This window comes from Coffea eugenioides, chromosome 9 (assembly GCF_003713205.1).
Source record: "Coffea eugenioides isolate CCC68of chromosome 9, Ceug_1.0, whole genome shotgun sequence".
In the NCBI taxonomy this organism is placed as follows: Eukaryota; Viridiplantae; Streptophyta; class Magnoliopsida; order Gentianales; family Rubiaceae; genus Coffea; species Coffea eugenioides.
Genome location: NC_040043.1, coordinates 32,547,203 through 32,558,486, shown reverse-complemented (window position 1 = coordinate 32,558,486; position 11,284 = coordinate 32,547,203). Strand labels below are relative to the sequence as shown.

Below are 11,284 nucleotides of genomic sequence, written 5' to 3'. Positions count from 1 at the left end.
AAAGTTTAATAGATTTGTTTTATTTTGTATGAGAAATTAGAAGAATATTTACAATAATTTTTTCATTATCCAATTCTTTTACAACTCACATGATTTGTAGTATATATGTAGATATATTCATTTCTTTTAATGATCATCATGCCTTCTATGAATAAACAGCATGACCAATTACAATCAATTAAACTCACAACCTCTTTGTTTTTTAAAAAACCTATCGCGCTGATAACAAAAGTCTGATGCAGGAATGCACACAGCAGTAAAACAATGGGATGTTACAGCATTCTGAGTTTTCTCAAAAAATTAAAAAGGTAAATTGTGTTCAAATACTACCCCATTTAAGGGTATTAGTCCTTCATTTTGTAATTAAGACGTTTAGTTTAGGAAATGTTGACTTATGCCATAGTTTGGGCAAAGTGTAAAACTATAAATAAAAAAAGTCAAAAATACTTCAGCAGAACTCATTCAATTTTATATATATATATATATATATATATATATATAAAACCCTTTTTCAGAAATCATAAAACAACCATAACCTAATTGCCCAAGTTCGAAAACTTCTAGCCTAATTGCCCGAAGTTCTAAACTTTTCCACCTACAACCATTTTCCCTTGCTCCCATTGGTAAATCCTACCTTGTCTACACCACACACAAGATTCCTAAACTTTTGCAAATAAGTGAAATAACTCTTTTTCCCTGCCACGTTTTTATTGACTTCCACACACACTCACACACGTTAAAAAACATATACTAACGCATGACAAAAGACACAGCATAAAACCACTAACTAGCAAAGTGGCAATAAACATTGAATTCATCGGTGCTCTGCCCAGCAATCTGCATCGTTTTCATCGAAACAACGCCAACACCACCCCCGCCCGCCCTCTTCGTCCTCGGCCGTCTGCCACCGTCATCCACCATGCAGACTATTCAAACCCCTCCTCTCCGACCATCTCCACTGGACCCTCTTCGAAAACCCACCTCACATTTCCTCTCAATCACCCGAAAACCACCCGCCTCTGTTTCCAGAAGGCTCCCATTCGTCTCCGCCTCTGCCTCCGCTTCCACCGTTTCAGCTCCCAAGCGGGAAAAAGACCCCAAGAAGCGGGTTGTCATTACTGGGATGGGATTGGTTTCCGTCTTTGGTAATGATGTGGACGCGTATTACGAGAAATTGCTCGCAGGAGAGAGTGGCATTACGGCCATTGATAGGTTTGATGCGTCCAAATTTCCGACGAGATTTGGTGGGCAGATAAGGGGATTCAAATCTGAAGGATATATAGATGGGAAGAATGATAGGAGGCTTGATGATTGCTTGAGGTACTGCATTGTTGCTGGGAAAAAGGCTCTAGAAAATGCCGATCTCGCCCCTGATAGAATCGGCAAGGTTGGGTCTATACTAGTTCAATTCTAAGATTATCATCCGTTTTCTTGAGTAATTAGTGCATTTTATGATTTATTCTAATTGATTAGCTTTTATTCCTTCAGTTGCGCTGAATTTTATAGTTGTTTTTTCGTTGGTTTATTCAAGTTTAACGAACTTTCTCTTAATTTACTGAATAAAAGGTAAGTTAATTAGTTGATTCTAGTAAAATTTTCTGTTCTAGTTGGTACTCTGAAATTTAAGCACCATCGGTATGTCTTGAAGAAGTTCGTTGTCTTTGTTCTTGGATTGGAACATTCTTTCTTTGGTTTATTGTTATTTTTGAGCTGGGTATGAATGCTGCATTTTGGAACTTGTTTCAGTGTCCGTATTGTTTCAATTGATCTTTATGTTTAACCATTTTGTTAGTTTTGATAAATGCGATGCTCTTTGGCCACAATGTTGACTTGATTTGGTTTCAAGAGTGCTATCTAAAGTGTAAGGTTACCTGGTTAAAACATTATGTTGAGTGTTGGATTAAAAAGTTTGCTTCTTAATTGCTTATGGTCAGCAGTTCTTAAAAAGTTTTTTGTTTTTTAATTGCCTTTCTTTTCAACAATTTGAAATGGTTAAGATACATGCTTTTAGCTCAAATACGTTTGGTCCTGGTGTGCTCTAGAGGACGTTGAAATGCAAATAGTAGGTTTGAATTAGATTTTGATATGCGGGTTCCCATTCACATGTTGCAAATGTTAGAAAATTGAGTACAGCCTGCCAAGTATCTTTGCAAGTAGTGATCTATTAATCTCTTTCCTGTTTTCTCTACTGGATCTGCATCAATATTGTTGTGAATTGAAATCAAGAAGAGTGTTCGTGGCATTTCAAATGCAACTATAGAGGAAAAGGTGCAAATGTAATTTATTGAAGAATATACCAGAATTGGGTTGAAAGTTGATCTTCTCTTTCACTGTGAAAAGTTAATATTACAAGTGTTTCAGCTGAGACTTGCCATTCTTCTTCCTCTTCGAATTGTTGGTGGAAGGTCATTGTTTATTCAAATTCGTAATGTAGCATAAAACAATACTGCTGGTCCTATTTGTTTGTTTATTCCATCTCCCTAATTTATTCTACTTCTGCTATGAATACAGATTGACAAGGAGCGAGCTGGTGTTCTTGTTGGAACAGGGATGGGTGGTCTTACAGTGTTCTCCGATGGAGTTCAGGCCCTAATAGAGAAAGGTTACCGGAAAATTACTCCCTTTTTCATACCTTATGCCATAACAAATATGGGGTCTGCCTTGCTTGCCATTGATCTGGGTTTTATGGGACCAAACTACTCAATTTCAACTGCTTGTGCTACCTCAAATTATTGCTTCTATGCGGCTGCCAATCACATCCGCAGAGGTGAGGCTGATATGATGATTGCTGGTGGAACTGAAGCTGCCATTATTCCTATTGGATTGGGAGGTTTCGTTGCATGTAGAGCTCTATCTCAGAGAAATGACGATCCAAAAACTGCCTCTAGACCTTGGGACAAAGCCCGAGATGGTTTTGTTATGGGTGAAGGTGCTGGAGTCTTGGTAAGTATGCATCCCCTATTGCTTGTAGTGTAAATGTAATTAGTAGCATTTTTCTTTTTCTGTATACTGTCTAATCAAGGATATATGACCAGTTTTTTGCATTGATCTATAAGTTAGAGCATAACTCAGATTTGCCATTTTTCTTTTTGTGTTTTTGTTTAAGCTATTTTTTTTCCCAAAAAAAAGCACTGAAATTGCATGCCACATCATAAACAGTTAGTTTTCTAATTTTCCAACTAAGTCAATTAAGAAGTCTACAATTCTAAGATTTTCCAACTAAGTCTATTAAGATGTCTGTACAACTTTGATTTTCTGGAATTTCTAAGTTCTTGTTAGAGTTATTTTATTAGTAGAATGAAGTAAATGGTCATGGGTTCAATTTATAATGCTAGAAGCTGGGATGTCAATTCCCATTCTGATTTTCTTGCAAAGCCCTGATAGACTAAAAGTTTATTAATTATTTTGGTGTTGAATGGAACTGATATTAAATGTGAAAGATCAGTTTCTATCTATTTAGTTTGTTATATAGTTTTCCTCAACAGATATCAATCTTTTTATTCATAGTGCCAAACTGTTTTGGTGGTATTAGTTAGGTTAGTTTGTGAAACTATAGAGTAAATAGGTGAATTTCTTTTGATCATGTGATGGAACATAGTATGTAAACTTATAGTATGCAATTATAGATTTGGTGTAAAAAAAATGACCTTGACTGATGTAATGGAAATTTGTAATGTTGAGAGTTAATTCTGAAAATCACCTTGGCTGATGTAGTGTTTCTTATGGAATGTCATTTTTGTTTAATCCAACTGAGAGGCTGGGTGACTCCAGAGTGGTTGCTAATTTAGAGTCACAGCAAGGTGAAGACTTTTTGAAATTAAAACATATGTCTTTGTGCTACCGACTGTGATTTTTTCTTTACTTCTTTAGATTGTTGCTTCTGGAGCATTTAAGAACACATCTTGTATTATCATGCTAAGAAACTTCTTATTGTTTCTGTACTTTGAAGATTTTTCGACAAGGACTTCCTTTTTTTTGATGTACTTCTTTCCTAATCTTTCACTTTTAAATTTTTTTTTTTAACTGTATTTTTCTTCTTTTGAGCATTCAAATGTTCTTGCTATGAGGATTCTGGAATTAGGTTAGTACATGTCAACTTCTCTGAGAGATTTTCACATCTTGGCAGGTGATGGAAAGTTTGGAACATGCAATGAAACGGGATGCACCTATAATTGCTGAGTACTTGGGTGGTGCTGTAAACTGTGATGCTTATCACATGACTGATCCACGATCTGATGGACTGGGGGTATCATCATGCATCCAAAGTAGCCTTGAAGATGCTGGTGTTTCTCCTGAGGAGGTACATAACTGAAAAACAAATATTATATTGCAACATTTTCAAATATTATTGCCATTAAACCATGCCATACGTTTTCCTTGTTCTGCTGTTTTCTATCCTTTCCTATTCCAGTTAACTCATAAGTCTTCACACAACAATGAATCTAATGTACTTTTGTTGATCTGCTGAAAATTTTTTAACTGTCCCTGGGGTATTTCTCTAGATACTCAAAAAGCATCATTGCTTTAGTCATAGTGCAAGAAAAGGTTTGAAGATGGTGGCTACAAATTTTAGTAGGAGATTTTAATGCTTTACTTTGAGAAACTGACTTTTATACTGTTCCCAGGAAGAGAGAGACAATATTTGTTTGACAAGTGACTTCTCTTTCCTGAGTAACGGCTCTATGAGCTTTTTAGAAAAGCTATTTTTTCACTACCATTATTACCTTAAAAATATAAATATGATACGAAAAACAGGACACGATCTCACCAATTTTTCTCTTTGGCATCATAAGGCGGATTAAGGCCAAATTGGTGGACCATCCATTTTTTTGGAGTTTTTGTTCCAGAGATGTCAAATCCCACAAATGCTGCCCATTCTGGTTCAAGATTCAGGCAGTTCCCAAGGGTTCGACTCGAGCATTAATATCAAAGAGCTCCATTGCCCTAACTTGAATGTAATCTAAGGAAGTCCATGTCCTTTCTAGATGGTGTCGTTGGACTTAAGAGTTTGTTAGCTGCTCTTTATTAGAATCTTTTAGTCCAACTTTTTACGATTTCTTTTTAATGTTGAAAACTGAAGAGAATACATTGGATAGTAATGTCAAACTGCACCCACAAACGAATATTATATGCCTTCTCCCTAATACTTGGGCACCATCTTGGGTTCTGGAGTTCTTTTCAGATCAATTGGGGTTGCGCTTATTTCGTTTTAGGTACAGGAAGCTAACTGCAAAATCTATGTTCGTGATTATTTAGAAGTGATGATATCTTACTTGGGATGTCATTGAAATGCTTGTGAAGATCTTTACTAGTCAAAATGTATGGGGTGGGAGATATAAGATGCTGATCTCGTTTATTTCGCTTGATTTAATAGTGATTGGTTTGCTCGAATTAGTATAAAGGGCAATAAGGAGTCCAATTAGAGGTTTCTCTTCATATCTTGCTGACTATTTGTGAGGTTATTGCTTGGGGTTTCCTCTTTAATACACAGTGGTGGCATTTGTCAATTGATGTTCTGTTTGGAAATAATTTAGGAGCTGGTAATCTTCTAACCTATTTGTGCTACCAGCCTCTTTTCTTGGGCATATTTTTTCAGGAAGTAGAGCAAGTCATGTAATCCCTAGGTCTATATTGGTTACCTGATGTTACTGAGTTGACTAAAAGACTTGGGCCCCGTTTGACACCTGAGTTTTTTGGAAGTTTATCTAAAACTTTACTGTAGTACACTGTAGAAGTTTTTGGAAAAATTTTTTAAGATGAAAAACTTTTTTTCCTTTTCTTTTTCTCTTTCTCTTTCTTTTTCTTTCTTTCCTTTTTCTTTTCTTTCCTTATTCTTTTCTTCTTCCTTCCCCCTCCCCCTTCCCTCCCCTGCCACCTCTACCTCCGACGTTGAAGAACCAGCAGCCATGGTCCAAAATTTTTTTTTCTTTTTCTTTTCCCCTCTTCTCCCTCTCCCTCTCCCTCTCTGCTCCCCTCTCCCCCTCTACTCCCCTTCACCCTCCCCCTCTCCCTCCTGATGCCAGAGAACTTGCAGCCATGGTTTTTTCTTTTCTTTTTTTTTTTTGCTTTTTCTCTCCCCCTCTTCTCCATCTCCCTCTCCCCCTCTCCTCCCCTTTCCTACTCTTCTCCCCTTCCCCCTCCCCCTTTGCCCAATCTGGTTGTGTGACCAGATCACAGAAATGATGACTGACCCAGAAATGAGATGTCAAGGAAAGGCTACTTGGGGGAATTTCGTGAGGAGGGGGGAAATCCGGTACAGCTCGGAGAGGAGAGCTCTTACTGGCTTGGCTTTTTGGTCCCTTTTGTCCAGTGGTTAGGACAGGAGTCTTGGTCTCTAGTCAACGACCAGATCGCAGCCAGGGGAAGGGGGAGGGTGGCCGGGGAGGGGAGGGGGAGGGGAGGGAGAGGAAAAAAAAGAAAAAAGAAAAGAGAGGGGAGCACCAACCGATCGGTCAAAGGGGAGGGGGAGGGTAGGAGAGGGAGAGTGAGAAAGGAAAAAAAAAAAAAAAAGGAAGGCCGGCACCGGAATAGGTGACCGGCTCCGGAAGCAGCGGCGGAGGTGGTGGCCGGCGATGAAGGTGTGGTGGATCGGGGTGGCGGAGAAAGAAGAAGAAAAGAGGAAGTTTTTTGTGTATTAGATATTTTGAAGTGTGTAGGTTACAAAATTTGATAAGTTTTTTTGGGTTCCTGTAGCTAAAGTTGTTAAAAAACTAGTAGCTAACAAACTTGGTAAAAGTTTGACAAAAAAAAAAACAAACTTGGTAAAAGCTTAGGTCCCAAACAGGGTTCTGCTATAGTTCACCATCCATGACTTTTTGTTCAAAGTAGCATTTGGTTCCTTACTCATGTTCTTTATTGTTTTGCTTCTTGTTCTTTTGCCCTGCTCATTCTTATAATGGACCCTGCTTAGCTGCATCTTCCATCTAATGCAGTTTAACTTAAGTTCGAGCACTTTTGTTCGAAACTGCCTTAACTTTACCTCAAGATGCAATCTGCTAACGGAAAGATTGAAGATACTCTGCTTCTACGTTTGGAAAAACTGAAGGGGAAATAAAATCTATGCTTTGTCTTGACTTTGAGTTTTTGCATGAGTTTTGCAGTCAAATCTGTAGAGCAAGGGTCAGTCAGAACAAATTTGATGCTTAACATAGGATTTTCTTGAGGTTTTGATCTCCAATGCACTTTCCTGAATATAAACCAATGAACATTGAAGGGAACTTGGTCAGGTTTGACAATCAGTCAACCATTTTTTTGAACTTTTCATTTTAAGATTTTCTGGCAGTGCATTTTTCCTCCACACCATAGAAAAGGGTTTGATAGATCGACAGCAGGTATTGTGTCCGTCTCAAAGAATTTTTCCTTCTTGAATGCCAGGAGCTGACCATGCTTAATTTTTTTGGCACTTTAACAAAGATGCTGGAACTAAGACCAATAAGTAGCTAAGAAAATCTATTCTATTATTATATAATGGTAGATTCACAGAATTTTGTCATTTTTTGTCTGTAGCTTTTACAAGGTATCCTTTCTAAGAACCTAAATGTGCTTCAAATATACTTTCAAATATTGAAAGCTGCATGTTTGTATTCATAAGATGTATACAATCTGACACATAGGATTACAATAGAAGTTAATTGGTAATGAACTAAGATCAATTGGGACTCTAGGGATCAGGATGAGTAGTTACAATTGTTTTTAGTTAGATTAGAACCCTAGTTTAGAGTGAATTTGTAAAAAATTAGGTTTTATTTTGTATTTAGTTCTGGTTTTGACATACAGAAAAAAGTAATCTTATAAAGTTCTCTCAACTCGAGGGTTTTGAGCTAAATTGGCTGTTCTTTGCTTGTACCTAAAAGCATAAATTTGGTCATGAACCACAGCATTATTGATTTTTCTCGCTTCATTGTGTTTCATCATGTTTGCCTGCTATCATCCGAATAGTATTAGTTCAGCATCTTTTTACTCCTCTCCAACAGCTAATGAGGATGGCTTACTCAAGATATTGCCTGCATCTAGTTGCTCTATGTTTTCTGTGTCCAGACATGAGAAAAAGACTAGGTTGGTCTATATTTTAGTTATTGGTGCTTATGTAAACTCCTATATCATAGTAGTCGTGACTTGACAGGACATAGAAACTGCATATCACTTCCATTGATTACTCAGGAGATAGATTAATTGATCCCAGTTTAGTCAAGCGAACATGGGTGTTCTTGCTAATACAATTGTTTTCCATCTTTGGGATGCTTTAACTATGATATCGAGCAGATAACAATAAATTGATTAAATGAAAACCTCCATGTATTGCTGAATTGAGATTGAAATTGTGAAGTCAGGGTCCTACTTTTCTCCAAATCTTATTGCTGGTGCAAGTTCCATTTCTATACTAGTTACAGATTAAATATGGTTTTATCATGCCTGGAAGATCTAATTTTGCTTAATTTGTGAATATTGAGATTAAGTTAAGTTTATGAATCTTCATTTCCAGGTCAACTACATCAATGCTCATGCTACTTCCACCGTCGTTGGTGACCTAGCTGAGGTGAATGCTATTAAGAAGGTTTTCAAGAACACTTCAGGGATCAAAATGAATGCAACTAAGGTGCTCTCTCTCTCTCTCTCACACACGCACAGGCATAGAGACAACCCTATTCCTCGCACAAATTTTTCTTGTGTGATCCACTATAGTTGCTTATTCCCAGATTTAAGCACAACATATTGGCTCCTAGCCCCATGCAACATGGTTGCTTACTACAGTAAATTGGTACAGTACATGCTTCTGACCTTTTTCCATTTAACTACAGTCAATGATAGGGCACTGCCTTGGTGCCGCTGGTGGCTTAGAAGCTATTGCAACGGTGAAAGCTATCACAACTGGCTGGGTTCATCCTACTATCAATCAATTCGTATGTTCTCTCAGTTTTTGTTCAATTATGTTTTTCTATAGTAGATTATATTGCTCTTTTATTATACTTATTCATAATTTTGCAGTTAAATGTTATAGTAGTATGGAATGTTTTAAATACACTAAAACTCCTATGCAGAATCCAGAGCCTGCAGTTGAGTTTGATACAGTACCAAACACAAAGCAGCAGCATGAAGTCAATGTTGGTAAGATACTTGTGTATTTCGCATTTCAACTTTGTCTTTTCTTTTTTAACAATGTAACAAATAACACTTCATGATAACGACCCCCCCCCCCCCCCCACCAAAACAAAAGACCAAAAAAAAAAGAACACCATAATGAACTTGTTTCTTTGCTCGTGAGTTAACAAATTCATATCTCTTCACTTGCAGCCATTTCAAATTCATTTGGATTTGGTGGACATAACTCTGTGGTTGCCTTTTCAGCATTCAAGCCCTAAATCATCTCATTTGTAATCTTGTTGCAAATGCAATCTTGCTCATCGAAGTTCCATTTTTCCCTTGCTGGAGAATGTCAAGCAATTCCCAACATGTAATGATTTTGAGTTAATTAGTTAAGAGTTAAGACTTCATTTATCAGTAGATGGATATAAACTTCTGCGGGAGGTTAGTTTTGAGGTGTAATCAGTTTTGAACTATGTAGTAGTAAGCGATGCTGTGCACTTAGTTCGAGGACTTTGATCTGACATCTTAGTTTAAGAATCCTCTTTTTTCCGTCACTCCCGTTCCCTGAAGCGAAAACAGAGGGAAGGTGCGAACAGACTCATGCTACCAATTCGTGTGGGTAAAGATGAAAGCAAACATGTTTCATTTGTGTGCTTCATGGTCTGGCAATGCCGAAGACTCTGCTTGGGAGCCTTGTTTGTTGCCCTGTTTTCAATTGACAAGTTTTCTTTTTACAATTTTGTTTGCGGGAACCTTTGAAAACACCCAAACTTTTTAAAAATAAACACACCAAAATATTCAAAACATGCAAAGTTTTTTCTTCATTTCCTTCTTCTTCTCCATCCTCCTGTACGTCAGCCCATCGCTGCTAGTTGGCACCTCAAAACTTATCTTCTCTCTCCCTCTCTCCTCCTCCTAACCTCCCTCCTCCTCTGCTCTCCTCTTCTCCTCTCCTTTTCCTTGCTACCCCTTTTTTCCACTCTCCCTCACTCCGTCCCCTCCCCTTTTCTAACAAGCTCTAGTCATGCAACTATTTCTCTTTCTCCTCCTCTTCTCTCCGCTCCTTCTCCCCTTTCCCCCACTATCCCTTCTTTCCCCCCCTCCATCACTCCGCCTCTCCCCTTCCCTAATGAGCTGTGGTCACATGACTGGATTTAGGAGGGGGGAGGGGAGGGGAGAGGAGAGGAGGGAGGGAGGAGAAGGGGTAAGAGAGAAGGGGGGAGAGAGAGAGAGGAAAAAAAAAGGGAGGGTGAAGTGGCGGCGGCTGGCACTGGGGAGGGAGAGAGGGAGGAAGAGTGGTAGGAGTGGTGTGGGAAGGATGAAAAGGAGAGAAAAGAAAAAAAAATAAAAATACAAAATTTTTCTTTAATACACAAAAGTTTTTTTACAAATTTTACAGTAAATTTGTGACACCTCCACTTCTCCCTAGGGCAAAACTTAGGGTATCAGCGAGGCGCCTGTCCAACTCTCATCAAGATTCACGCATTCATTCAAGCTTAATAAAGAACCACAAGTCAACCATTGACTTATAATAAAGAAATATTTCGAATATACAAATCCAAAATTCTCAAGGCTACCATTTATAATTACAATCCAAAATATCCAAGTATAACAAAATTTACACTTCAAATGTCTCCCATAATATACAAGAGATATACTAGATTCCACCAAAAGCCGTTAGTCTAGAATCACCAACTTCCACTTCCAAACCTGTTAATGAAAACAACTTGGGGTGAGCTAACGCTTAGTGAGGCCAAGAAATCAAGCAAGCAAGCAAACAAGTAGCACGAACTAACTCAAATAACACACTTAAAAGAGACTTAATGTGAGACCCCGGTTAGTCCTTAATTTTGATATTATGTGAATTAAAGAACATTAGCGTCACTTTTGCTGCAAAATGTGGTTTTAGGGTTGGTGGTAATCCTTTAACTGTTATTTTGTTCTAAATATTTAGAAAATCCTAATTTGGATTATTGCTAAAACCCTAGTTTTCGTATTAATCACAAGTTCATGCTGGAGTTAATATTAGGCATACTAATGTATGTTTTTGTATAGATAAGTATAGGATTTGATTTATTTTACAAAGGTTAAGTAGGTTTAAAAAGTTAGAAAACCTCTAATTTTGCTAATGTCAAAAAGGTTGTTGTTTAGTTGCTTATATGTAGGATAAGGTATGATTAAGAAGGGGTGGTTAAGATAG

General features: G+C 37.7%; 1 protein-coding gene across 1 annotated transcript; it reads left to right on the top strand.

Moving 5' to 3' along the window:
• The first annotated feature begins 778 nt into the window (after window positions 1-778).
• On the top strand, window positions 779-9,740 carry LOC113783071 (3-oxoacyl-[acyl-carrier-protein] synthase I, chloroplastic-like). The gene is made up of 7 exons (XM_027329095.1): window positions 779-1,387; window positions 2,512-2,943; window positions 4,127-4,300; window positions 8,483-8,596; window positions 8,799-8,900; window positions 9,039-9,105; window positions 9,292-9,740. The coding sequence occupies exons 1-7, from the start codon at window positions 920-922 to the stop codon at window positions 9,357-9,359; spliced, it is 1,425 nt and encodes a 474-aa protein (XP_027184896.1). The 5' UTR covers window positions 779-919; the 3' UTR covers window positions 9,360-9,740.
• Window positions 9,741-11,284: the final 1,544 nt, after the last annotated feature.

Coding starts and splice junctions, on each gene's coding strand:
- LOC113783071 (XM_027329095.1), top strand. CDS start 920: ATGCAGACTATTCAAACCCCTCCTCTCCGACCATCTCCACTGGACCCT. Junction 2,944..4,126: donor GTGAAGGTGCTGGAGTCTTG/GTAAGTATGCAT, acceptor ACATCTTGGCAG/GTGATGGAAAGTTTGGAACA. Junction 8,597..8,798: donor TCAAAATGAATGCAACTAAG/GTGCTCTCTCTC, acceptor ATTTAACTACAG/TCAATGATAGGGCACTGCCT.